A 13,228-nucleotide genomic window follows, 5' to 3' on the forward strand; every position below is an offset into this window, starting at 1 on the left:
ATGACTTTGTTGCTGCTTTACAGGAGCTCGTTTCGCATTGTTCGTTCGCTTCACAAGATGATGCTCTGCGGGACTGATTTGTTGCCGGCGTTGTTTCTAACCGCGTACGTGAACGGTTGCTGCTCGAGGGTTCCTTCCTTTCGCCCCGTTGCGGTGGTCTAGTGGCTAAGGTACTCGGCTGCTGACCCGCAGGTCGCGGGTTCAAATCCCGGCTGCGGCGGCTGCATTTCCGATGGAGGCGGAAATGTTGTAGGCCCGTGTGTTCAGATTTGGGTGCACGTTAAAGAACCCCAGGTGGTCTAAATTTACGGAACCCTCCACTACGGCGTCTCTCATAATCATTTAGTGGTTTTGGGACGTTAAACCCCACATATCAATCAATCAGGGTTCCTCCCTTTCGTTCGAGAGCGCAGTGCGGATCGCTCTTCAGTTTGAGCAAGCAGCTGGAGAGCTGAAGAAATTTTCTGCTTCGGTCGAGCCTGTTTCTGTACGGCGTCGTTCCCAGTATTCGCATTCTTCGCGAAAATTCAATTTCCAGCCAAAAGCGCATTTTCAGCAAAAACTCTCCAAGCGCTAGCGGTTCGCGTGCGCCGTCGGCGAGACAGAGATAGCCGGTCCGTTTCACCACACTGTTTCCGATGCGGCTCACGGAATCACCGCGCATCAGCGTCACAGTGCCCTGCGCAGGGAAAGAAGGGTTTGTTTTGCGGTATCAAAGGACACTTTCAGAAAGTATGCAGAAAATACAAGGCAGGATTCGTGAACTTGGCATCGATGACGATGCTTTGTCAGGGGGAAGTCCTGAGCAAGTTTTGACTGTGCAGCATCCCGCTCGCAGCGCAATTTACATACGTGTAGCGGATGTCAAGTTGTCATTCCTTGTTGACTCAAGGTTGTCTGTTTCAATTCTATCAGAGAAAGAATTTCACCAACATTTTCAAAGCGGTTTGCTCCTCCGAGCTCTGCATGTCACTTTGTTTGACTATTCGAAGCGCCCAATTTCTGTGCTAGGCTGTTTCCAGGCAGACGTTCAGTTTAAATGGTGCTCTGCACCACTTCTTTTCTTCATCGTTCGCCAAGGAACTTGTCTGATTGGCCTTGACAGCATTAAGGCCCTAAATCTTCGAATACAGGGCTCCACTCTTGAGTGCCTACACACGTTCGTTGCCCCGCCTCCGCGTGTTGACTCGACACTTTGTCACATTCCGATGCAGTCAATAGAGCAACCCAGGCAAGCAAACCTTCCGCCAGCCTTGGAACACGACTTCGGTTCACTTTTCAGTCCCGAGTTGGGTCTTGCTAAGCGGTTCACGCATCGTGTAAAGATTCGGCAAGGTGTGCAGCCGGTATCTTCGAAGCTGCGCCCTCTTCCATATTCACTTCGGGAACCAGTGTCAAATGAACTTCACAGGTTGCTGCGCCTTGACATCATCGAACGCATCGATGCTTCTGAATGGGTTTCGCCCATTGTTGTCGTTGACAAAAAAGACGGCACCATCAGAATTTATGTTGACCTCCGGGAGCCTAACAAGGCTATTGTACCAGACAGCTTCCCGTTGCCTCATACAGAGGAACTCCTTCATGCCTTGGTAGGTGCGACACACTTCTCAAAACTTGACTTGGCTTCTGCCTACCATCAGGTTCTTTTGCACCCTGACAGCAGGGACCTGACAGCCTTCATCATGCATGAAGGACTCTTTCGGTTCAAGAGAGTTTGCTTTGGGTTAGCTTCTGCCCCAGCGGCATTTCAGAAGATGATGGCCACAATTCTGGATGGCTGCCCTGGTATGTTGTTCTACATTGATAACGTGATAGTCTTTGGGAAAAGTGCAGAAGAACATCTTTTGCACCTAACAAAGGTCTTGCAGAAAGTCAAGTACGCAGGCCTGAAATTGAACGACAAATGCCTCTTCGACGTTCCAGAACTTTCTTTCCTAGGGCATAAGTCACTGCACAAGGTATCTCGCCGCTTCCAGAGAAAGTAGACTCGGTAGTTAACACTATAGTGCCAACAGATGTTGCTGCCCTCCGTTCATTCCTGGGCCTTGTAGAATACTATTCCAAGTTTGTTCCCCGCTTGGCCCAGGTGGTCGAGCCTATGCGCGTTCTGCTTCGCAAGAATGAGCCATTCATCTGGTCAGCCGAAGCAGACAGCAGTTTCCGGAGGGTCAAGGAAATGCTTTCTTCAAGTACAGTTCTCCACATGTTCGATCCATCACTTCCAGTCATCGTGTCGACCGACGCTTCTGAGTGTGGGCTGGGAGCCGTTCTGCAGCAGCAAAATGGCCATGAGCTCCGCACAGTGGCTTTCGCGTCTCGTACCTTGTCATCAGCGGAAAGAAAGTACCCGGTCGGCGAACGCGAAGCATTGGCATGCATTTGGGCGTGCGAACGATGGCACACTTACCTTTGGGGTCGCCATTTCAAGATTCAAACGGACCATCAGGCGTTGGTATCGTTGCTGTCTTCGGAAGGACGTGGCAGAAGGCCACTTCGAATTGCACGCTGGAATGCGCGACTCCTATGCTACAATTTCACTGTCGAGTACCGCAAGGGGTCCACCAACACAGTGGCAGATGCTCTTTCTCGGCTGCCAGCTCCTGCCGCGCAGGCACAGCTGGCCAAGGATGAAGAAATTGTGTCGTTGGTCGAGTCGGCTTGCGTGACGAAGGAAGAATTCAAGCAAGCCGTCCTCAACGATGGTTGTCTGCAAACGGTCAAGTCGTTCGTGCTCGGTTCTTGGCCACCACAAAAGTCCATACCAGAGAAGGCAAAACCTTTCTACTCTGTGCGCGAAGAACTTTCTGTTGTTGATGACCTTCTACTGCGCGCAGAACGCCTTGTTGTTCCGTCCTCACTCACGGCTCAGCTCATCGCCGTTGCCCACGAGGCACATCCGGGCATCACGCGCACAAAGGCGCGACTTCGTGAGCTATTCTGGTGGCCACGGATGGACAAGCAAGCTGAATCTGCCGTGAAAGACTGTCACATCTGCCTGGAGGCAGATAAGTCTGCCAAAACATCGCCAGCGCCATTGCAGCCTATTGACTGGCCTGAAAGGCCATGGCAGAAACTGGGCCTAGACATTGTTGGCCCATTGGAACATGCACCTCACAATAGCCAATTTGCTATAACACTGGTCAATTACCTTTCCAAATGGCCAGAGATATATTTCTGCAGCGAAGTGGCCACAAGCACGGTGAAAGACTATTTAACTAGTGTTTTTGCCCGTGAAGGATACCCGGAAGAGATTGTTTGCGACAATGGGCCACAGTTCGCTTCACGTGAATTTGTAACCTTTCTTCAAAACCGAGCCATCAAGCTGTCTCATTTGTCTGTATATTACCCCCAGGCGAATGGGTAAGTCGAGAGGTTCAATCGAACTCTGAAAAACTTCATCCAGGTTTCACTCCTCGAAAGGAAACCTATCCGACAAGCAGTTACGGACTACCTCTCTATTTACCGCTGTACTCCACAGGCTACCACTGGAGTTGCCCCAGCAGTTCTGCTGCATGGGCGGATGCCCCGAACCAGATTGGATGTTGTGGGGTTTTCGGCACCAGCGTTTGCAAAAGACCCAGCAAAGGAACTGGCGCGACTGCGCCAAAGGGTCCGGCTTCAACAGCAAAGCAGTAAGGAGTACACGGACCGCAGGAGAGCTGCTAAGCAGCCAAAGATAGCTGTGGGTGATTTCGTTCGTATCAAGAAGCCGTTCGTTCGCTTCAAGGGGGATCGCTCCTTTTCCTCGCCAACTGAGGTGTTGGGGAGGAGGGGACCTGCCTCTTTCCGACTTGCAGACGGCCGCACATGGAACACCTCCAAGCTTTCCTGGGTTCCTGAGAGGGGTACGAGTCCACCATACCAACGTTCGGAGCTACCTGCGCCACAGCTTCCGGTTCAAGTGCCGCCGCCGCCTTCTCCCGGGTCGCCGCCGCCGCCTCCTGGCGTACTGCAGCGACTGCGGTACTGCAGTCTGCCGTACCGCAGTCGCCTGCTCCTGATCCGCAGCTGCCTGTACCGGAGCCTGCCATGCTGCAGCCGCCCTTTCCTGGGCCGCAATTGCGGTCTCCTGGCGTACTACAGAGCTCTACAAGCTCATTACCATCTCCGGCCGTGCAGCATCCCCATCGGCCGTCCCGAGAGCGCCGGCCACCGGTCTGGCTCAAGGACTATCAGACCCACTAGTTGCCTGTGTGTATAGCACAGTGTGTATGTAGTGTAAATATGTATGTGTATACAGCGTGTAAAATGTACAGTGCATACATAGGGGTTTCTTACTAACACTTAGTAACAACTAATCACTACATATAAGGGAGGGAGTATGTTATTATATTCAGTTTCGGTTTTTACTTTGTGTTCTTTCTCCCCCAGGGGGCACGTCTGTCCTTTATGTATATATTCGATGTGTTGCGTACAATAAACGTCTTTTTGTATGGTGGTGCTGCCGGTGCTTCTTACGTCTTTCGCAAACACCACACCGTGCACGGCAGTGCAAATTGCACGGCAGTGCAATTTGGCGGGAGGTATTCGACACGCACATTGCTCAAATGGAGATCGACAAGATGTGCGGAGCAATTGTCTACAATCAAAAGAATCTTTCTTTTTGCCTTTCTAATTTCTTCGCTGATGCTTAGCAGCCACTCACTGAAGAGATTCCTGGTCATCCATGCTTTTTGGTTGCTTTTATATGTGCATGGAAATGAAGGGAAACCTTCAAAACATTTCGGTTTCGCGTATTTTTCTACCATTAGGGGCTTGAGCTTGTGGCTGCCACTGGCATTGCACCACAACAGCACTGTGATCCTTGCTTTCAATTGCCTCCCGCCTTTGCAACTGTCATTTTTGAATGTCATTGGCTTGTTTGAAAGGACCTGACAAAACATACCAGTTTCATCGGCGTTGTAAATGTGATCAGGTGAATATCCACTAATGATATCGCGTAGTTTTTCATCCTTCCAGGCTCTCGCGGCTTCATGGTCGGCATCCTTGCTTTCGGCACAAATCGTTTTCCACGCAAACCCATGCCTATCCCTAAATCGGGTAAGCCATCCGCTGCTTGCTTTGAAGCCACGAACGTCCCGAAGCAGAGCAAATTCTTTCGCTTTGTACTGTATCATCGGGCTGGACACGGGTATGTTTTGGGATCGCAGGTCGCAGAGCTATATCGCAGTGGCATCATCCACTGCCTTGAAATGTCCCGTGTAGAATCGTTTCTTGGTAGGATTGATGAAGTTTCTCTTTCGAGCTTTGATTTTTGCTTCACTATCGTTGACAACGTCGACGGTGCAATTCCGTATTCCTTTGCAACGTCCATTTGCCTTTGCCCGCTTTCAAGACACTGAAGGATTTGGAGCTTGTCTGACAGAGTCAACCGCTTGCACTTCGTCGAACACATTACGAAAGTGGGCGTATCGCGCATGAAATGCACTGTTGTTTTCCGAATTGAAGAAGGCGCCGACAGATGCCGATGAGACAGACAAAAAAAGAAGGGGTGCCGGCGAATTGATGCTCACGTGACTCTTTTTCATCACCCGTACGGCCGCTTTGTCTCGGCGGCGCCGTATGCACAAGTGATGTCACGCCGCCACCGATGGATGGGCCATTTACTGGCGGCTCGCTATGCCAGTGCTGCAGTGCACAAAAATTCGTTGAATTGATTTCAAAAATGAGCCTGGGTCCGCTGGTCATGTTCGTTCAACTGAAAAATTCACTATTCTTAAATTCATTTAACTGAAAAATTTTTACATAGAATGCATAAGAAAATTGCCAGGGGTTTTCTAAAAGTTTGTTATTCTGAAATATTTTTTATACCGACGTTCGTACAAATGAGAGTTTGCTGTATTATAGCGCAGCACCCTGCCTAGAATTCAAAATAAATTATTCAAGTCAGCAAGAAATTGCTTTCTCTTCTCTCGACAAATAACAGAAGACGCGCAAAAATCACTCGTAGCAAGCCCATTTATCAGCCATTGGCTGATTTGCTCATGGCATGCTCGGTTGTTATAGAGTTACAAGCACCATGCATTATAGAACCACAAGCACCATGCATTTCTCTGAAGTTAATCGGCTAAGCGCATTTTCACAACCACACACACACATTGGTTTGCAAAAACATCCGTCGAAAATCGCTATGTTGCAAAATTGGGCAAATTCAAGCTGATTGTGGGAGGACCGGGGTTTGAATTAACTACTAGAAATGCTAGGTGCATGGGAAACAAATTCAACATGCCAGAAATGACGATTCAAAGCATCGATCACCATTGATCGATCAGAATACGCGTGGTAACAAAACAATTAATAATCAAGTGCAACAAAAATTTCATTGTATAAGCGATAATTTATATAAATGGGTCGTATGAAAAGAAGCCATCATTTGGAATAAGGATGACAAAGCTGCAAATTTTTCATGCATGCTTGCGAATTCGGATGCTTACACGGCATGCTAGGAGCCCCATAAAGCCAATGTATAGGAACGTCTGAAATTTTGTTGGCTAAAACTTTTAGAAGTCTCATTTTTCCAAACTTTTTACGTAAATTGAGTGTCTGAAACTGCAATAACTGCAGCCACCACCACCGCTGCACTATCAGTCATCTCGCAGGCTTGAACCAGTGCTCGCATGATTCAATCTGCTTGCAGCTTTGCCATAGAGCTATGTAGTTGAGTTAATTATGAATATGAAGGGGCTACAGTCAAGGCACGGCTAAGCATCACCTTGGCGTAGTGGTAAAAGGGCGACGGGAGAGGTACACATGGCTGGCAATACTACTAAGACTACAGCATAGGTCTTATTGTATGTGTGTGCAGTGGTTGTTGGGATGGTCGGCAGAAGTACAGCAGCTTTAACTTCTAATTTTGTTCTTTGTTTCAAAGGATTTTGCGCTCCATTAGCTTTCAGCCAGCACCCAAAATTCATTGTTATAACCAATAAAGCAGCCTGGGGGCATTGTTTTAAGTGGGTTATTTCACCGTTGCAAACATAAGAATGTCGACATTGCAGCGGATTCCTGTTGCCACAAGCAATATATTCCCAAAATCGCCATCACTGTGAGTGGGTTCAACTCTACGGTATTTCTTCATAGTAGTGTGGTGGCAGATAACTGGTGTCCTGCATACTTTTAGCGTAGCTTCTGCCCTTGCTAGGCAAATCATATTTTGGGCTAGTTGTTTTGTAGTGAGAGAGTGCCAGATGTTGTGCATATGGTTCATGACAAATAACTACGACATACTAAACACACGAGTGGCATATAGAGATTTCAACACATCACTCCATGAACACTGGCTGTGAAGAGGCACCGCATGCAGACCTATTTGACTTCCATAAAATCTTAAGCCAGCACCTCTACTCAAGCAAGTGCTTCTTCCCCTTTTCAAGAGATTCCAAATATGTGCCAATGAACAAGCAAGTGGCCCCCCCTTCCCTCCTGCTATTCTTTTTTTTTAACGTATTCACTAGCACAGAATCCTGCAGCAGCGATTCTTTGGAATTCAAATTCTGAGTCTTCAGATATGTGCACAGTTTGTTAGTACTTTTACAGTGTGATGTCTCAGGCTTCCATTCTGAGTTGCCGCAATTTGTAGGAACCTTTGAAGAACGTCTTCTCTCCCTTGTCATAACACATGAAATTTCATTCGAGGATTCTCTCGTGTTCAGTAAAAACTGTAAATGCACTTTTATTTGATAAAGCATTTCATTAGAAGTAGATACACAAATTCTTTTTAGAGGCATTTCTGTCACTGTTTTGAATTCTGGTTCACGACTTATCTTTCACCCTTTTTTTGGAGAGAGGAGGTTTGCACGAGATTTTACACTTATCTAAAAGAGAATTGTTGGAATGCTAAAAAAAAAGAAATGGTGCATCTTGATAAGACAAAATAAAAAAAAAAAGTCTGCTGCAAAGCATTGAAATAGTTTATCAGAGCTTGCCATGAGACTATACATTTCAAAACCATGAAGATGCTTTCGGTGTTGGAGCTTTGGCCACAGCTTGCAGAGTTGCCATGGTTGACTCACTTGCGCAAACTAGTGAAAAGAAGGCCATGCCTGAGACTGTCATAGTACACGCCTCACTGTGTAAACTGTGATGGCGAGCATCTTGCGTATTCCCAGTATTGTTCTGGCTGGAAAAAGAGAAAAAATGATCACAATTGTGAATATCCGTGAGACTGTGCATTTCTCAGAAGCGCATAGAAGGTGTTGATTGTTCTAAGCATCATGTGTGCAGACGCCACACATTGAGCAGCAGCATCGCACCAGCCATAGCCACAAGCCCAGACCGTTCATTCCGAGCGGCCGCTTGTGAGACACGCCCTTATTGTGGGAGTGGCCAAGGCTGCCCTGCCTTCCCTGATTTTTTTTACACCAGAAGCCTCTAGAAGCTGTGGCAGAAGCACACCTCCACATTGGTGGAGTCAAAGCTTCACTTCGTACACATTACTCTCTACAACGAGTGTCCAATATGTTGCATGAGGTAATGGACGTCGCTCCTTGTGAAAAGGCGTAGGAAGAGTCTAAGGAGCGCCAAAGCTTCCTCTTGGTGCTTTCCTTATGAAACCCACATCTCTCAAACAGAACCTATTTTTCATAGGTTAACTGAGCACTATGTTTACTTGCATATTGTAGACTTGCAAACAAAGCCTATGCATCACAGAACTTGTTAGGGATCATTAAGAGACAGAAGGTTTAAATTCTGGCTGTTAACAGAGGTATAACTAATTTGGAGGTGTTATATGGAATGCTATGCTCAGTGTTTCTTCAAGTAAAGGCTGTGAATGATGTTTTTGGCCACGAAATGCAGGGAGCGCATCCGCAACATAGAAGCAACCGAGGAGGCCAAGCTGAAGCTTATTCGAGATCGAGTAACCCAGAAGAAGCGCGAGACGTCGTTTGTGCCTACCAACATGGCTGTCAACTTTGTCCAGCACAACCGCTGTGAGTATCCTGCCCTTTTTTATTGTTTTTTTTTTTGTTACTGGAGTAGAAAAAGCTTGTTAGTTGTGAAATGCAGATTGTTTGTACTTTTTCTTCTGGTCCCAGCAAGTTGATACATTACTAAGTGCTGTAGAACTCTGATTAATTTAGATGAATTTTAGCTCACCTTAGTTGTTGGACAGTTCTCTGCGCAAGCTTGCATCTCTTAGTGGCTAAAATGCAACTTGCGGAGGCAGTTATATGGTCCAATCAAAACAGAGCTGCCCTTTGCACGTAACTTTGTTCAGCAGAGGGAACTATAGAGGGGCACTTTGGGCCCTAATGCATTTACAAGATATATGCATGGTTGCTATGTGTGTGATTGTGTTCTTAATAATCGAGTTGAAAAGAGTAGGGCATGTAGACTAGTGAACGTGTTTGCCTTCTCTCATGTGCGATGAACCTTTTGAAGTGGTAGTGCCCTGTTGTATTTTGATTTGCACTAGGTGGAGCAAGTGCTATTTCTCTTACTCCGGACAAGTGACATGTGCTTTCAGAAACACTATTTATGACTCACTTTCTTCTAGCATGCACAAATGCACATAACTCTGCTTACAGACCAAAGTCCCAGAGTGATAATATCAAGAATGGCATTCACAGTTCAAAACTACAGCAAAATTGAATAATTACTGTGAATTAAACAGCAGCAGATAATGTTATATAATATAGGACACAAGAAGATTGATGTCTAAAACAATATAGCATGGAATTCATAGAAATTACAATATTCTCATTTCTAGGTTATTGATTAGATCATTTGTAAAATTAATATACGTATCAGCTCCTTGAAAAGAAGTAAACACCTTATGTAAGCAGACTGTTCTCAAGGATTTGACTCTGCTTTCAAAGGCATGCTATCTTTGTATTTTAGTACGCCTTCATATTTAGCCATTTAATAATAATATATGGGTTTCAACATCCTAAAACAATGATATGATTATGAGAGACGCCGTAGTGGAGGGTTTCAGATATTTCGACTACCTGAAGTTCTTTAATGTGCATCTAAATCTAGGCCTCAAACATTTTCACCTGCCTCGAAAATGCAGCCGCGGCAGCTGGGATTCAATCCCGTGGCCTTCGGGTAAGCATTCGAGTGCCATAACCACTAGACCACTGTGACAGGGCACATTTAGCCATTTAAATAAGTTTATAAGTTTATAACATATTGTCGCCATGTGTTGCGCCATTGTAGTGCATCCAAAATAACACTAACTGCGTTATTATATGGGCTCCATATAATTTTCATGTTCACTGAGTTAAACCTCCCTAGAATAAGAGCATCTGGTGCAATCATGGTATTATGATATGTTACCAGATTTTTTTTAATACCCACAGTTATGGTTCTTTCATTGGCAGAGATAGTAGAGTTAACCCCAAGTCTGTGACTGCATAATAATAAGCTAGTGACATGCCCGCGCTCCCGGGTATGAAAGGTAACCCAAAAATTACTTTTTCATGGGCCGAAATGAAAGATGGCAAGAGCCTGCTGCACAGTCGAATGAAAGAATAATAATAAAGAAAGAGGATGAAGAAAAGCCTTTTTTTCTTTAACCAAAAGCGTTATTTAACATGCATTTTTAGTAAAACCTCATTCATTCAGGGAATGTGCGGCAATGGCGTAGTGGTTAGAGCATCCGCCTCGCATACAAGAGGTTCGTGGTTCAAATCCCGGTGCCGCGCAGTTCCCAACCGGATAAAAAAAAAAATCCGCGTGTTGATGGTACTGCATTGAGGCCTGGGGTGCGGCCTCACCGGTAACCACCGCCGGTGGTTACCGGTGAGGCCACACCGGTAACGCACTCCCTCACCAGAGAAGGATTGCCCACCCTGGTGCAGTATCTGGCCACTACCTCCCACATGCTTACGTCAAATAACTCATGGCCCTCAGTCCCCAGCAGCTGCGAAGCAACTGACCACGGCGGCGGTCAGATCTGCAACGCAGCAGAGGGTGCTAAGAATCTCTGGATCCGGACAGGCCGTCATTGGAACCTGAACTTGGCAACGTTTAACGCTAGAACCTTATCTAGTGAGGGAAGTCTAGCTGTACTACTCGAGGAGCTAGAGGGTGTTGAATGGGATATAATAGGGCTCAGTGAGGTTAGGAGGACAGATGAAGCCTATACGGTGCTACAGAATGGGCACGTCCTTTGCTATCGGGGCTTGGCAGACAGAAGAGAACTGGGGGTGGGGCTCCTAATTCACAGAAACATAGCTGGCAACATAGAGGAATACTATAGCATTAATGAAAGGGTGGTAGGTATCGTAATTAAACTGAATAAAAGATACAAGATGAAGGTAGTACAGGCTTACGCGCCTACATCCAGCCATGATGACGCTTCAGTTGAAAGCTTCTATGAAGACATGGAATCGGCAATGAATAAGGTAAAAACACAGTATACTATAGTGATGGGCGACTTTAATGCAAAGGTAAGGAAGAAGCAGGCTGGAGACCAGGCAGTAGGAGATTATGGCATCGGTACTAGAAACGCCGGAGGAGAGCTACTAGTAGAATTCGCAGAACGCAATAATTTACGAATTTTGAATACCTTCTACCGAAAACGAGAAAACCGCAAGTGGACATGGAGGAGCCCTAATGGCGAAAATAAGAACGAAATAGACTTTATAATGAGTGTACACCCAGGAATCGTGCAGGATGTGGAAGTGGTTGGCAAGGTACGATGCAGTGACCATAGAATGGTATGGTCTCGAATTCGCCTAGACTTGAAGAAAGAACGACAGAAACTGATACGCAAGAAGCCAATCAATGAGCTAGCACTGAGAGGGAAAGTACAGGAATTCAGAGTGTCGCGGCAGAACAGGTACTCGGCTCTTAATGAGGAAACCAACCTTAGCGTAGATACAATGAATGATAATCTGACGAGTATTATTACGGAGTGTGCAGTGGAAGTTGGAGGCAGGGTAGTTAGACAGGACACTGGCAAGCTTTCCAAGGAAACGAAGAACCTAATTAAGAAGCGTCAAATCATGAAAGTGTCAAGTACAACAGACAAAATAGAACTGGCAGAGCTTTCGAAGTTGATTAATAGACGTAAGGTATGCGATGTAAGAAGGTATAACATGGAGAGAATTGAACACGCTCTGAAAAAAGCAGTGAAGAGGAAACTTGGGATAGGCAAAAGTCGGATGTATGCACTAAGGGACAAAGAAGGCAAAATAACTACCAATATGGATAGGATAGTTAAAATATCGGAAGAGTTTTACAGAGATCTGTACAGTAGCGGAGACAACCACGACCTTAATACTATAAGAAGTAGCAGTAACCCAGATGACACCCCACCAGTAATAATAGAAGAAGTCAGAAAAGCTTTGGAGAGCATGCAAAGAGGCAAAGCTGCTGGTGAGGATCAGGTAACATCAGATCTGCTGAAAGATGGAGGACAGATTGTGTTAGAAAAACTAGCCACCCTGTTTACGAGGTGTCTCCTGACGGGAAGAGTACCAGAGTCTTGGAAGAACGCTAACATCATCTTAATACATAAGAAAGGAGATGACAAGGACTTGAAGAATTACAGGCCGATCAGCTTGCTCTCTGTAGTATACAAGCTATTTACAAAGGTAATTGCTAACAGAGTAAAGAAAATGTTAGAATTCAATCAACCAAAAGAACAAGCAGGATTTCGAACAGGCTACTCAACAATTGACCACATTCATACTATCAACCAGGTAATAGAGAAATCGTCAGAGCATAACCAACCACTATACATAGCCTTCATAGATTACGAGAAGGTGTTTGATTCAGTAGAAATATCAGCCGTCATGCAGACACTGCGGAATCAGGGCGTAGATGAAGTATATATAAACATTCTGGAAGAAATCTACAGGGGATCAACTGCTACCATAGTGCTTCATAAAGAAAGCAAGAGAATACCAATCAAGAAGGGTGTAAGGCAGGGGGACACTATCTCCCCAATGCTATTTACCGCGTGCTTACAAAAGGTTTTCAGAAGCCTAGAATGGGAGCAGTTAGGGATAAGAGTTAATGGGGAATACCTTAGTAACCTGCGCTTCGCCGATGACATTGCATTGCTGAGTAACTCAGGGGACGAATTGCAACTCATGATCACGGAGTTGAACAGGGAGAGTAGAAAGGTGGGTCTTAAAATTAATCTGCAGAAAACGAAAGTAATGTACAACAACCTCGGAAAGGAGCAGCACTTCGAGATAGGTAATAGTGCACTTGAAGTTGTAAAAGGCTATGTCTACTTAGGGCATCTAATAACCGCAGAGCCGAACCACGA

The 13,228-nt window shown here is 45.9% G+C and overlaps 1 protein-coding gene across 1 annotated transcript in view; it reads left to right on the forward strand.

Moving 5' to 3' along the window:
- Positions 1 to 13,228, forward strand: part of LOC119184011 (splicing factor C9orf78) — a 100,860-nt gene that overhangs the window by 66,063 nt on the left and 21,569 nt on the right. The window contains exon 7 of the mRNA XM_037433842.2: positions 8,797 to 8,930. Coding sequence (XP_037289739.1) covers positions 8,797 to 8,930 — 134 coding nt within the window. The remainder of the gene's footprint in view (positions 1 to 8,796; positions 8,931 to 13,228) is intronic.

Source organism: Rhipicephalus microplus, chromosome X (genome assembly GCF_043290135.1).
Source record: "Rhipicephalus microplus isolate Deutch F79 chromosome X, USDA_Rmic, whole genome shotgun sequence".
NCBI lineage: Eukaryota > Metazoa > Arthropoda > Arachnida > Ixodida > Ixodidae > Rhipicephalus > Rhipicephalus microplus.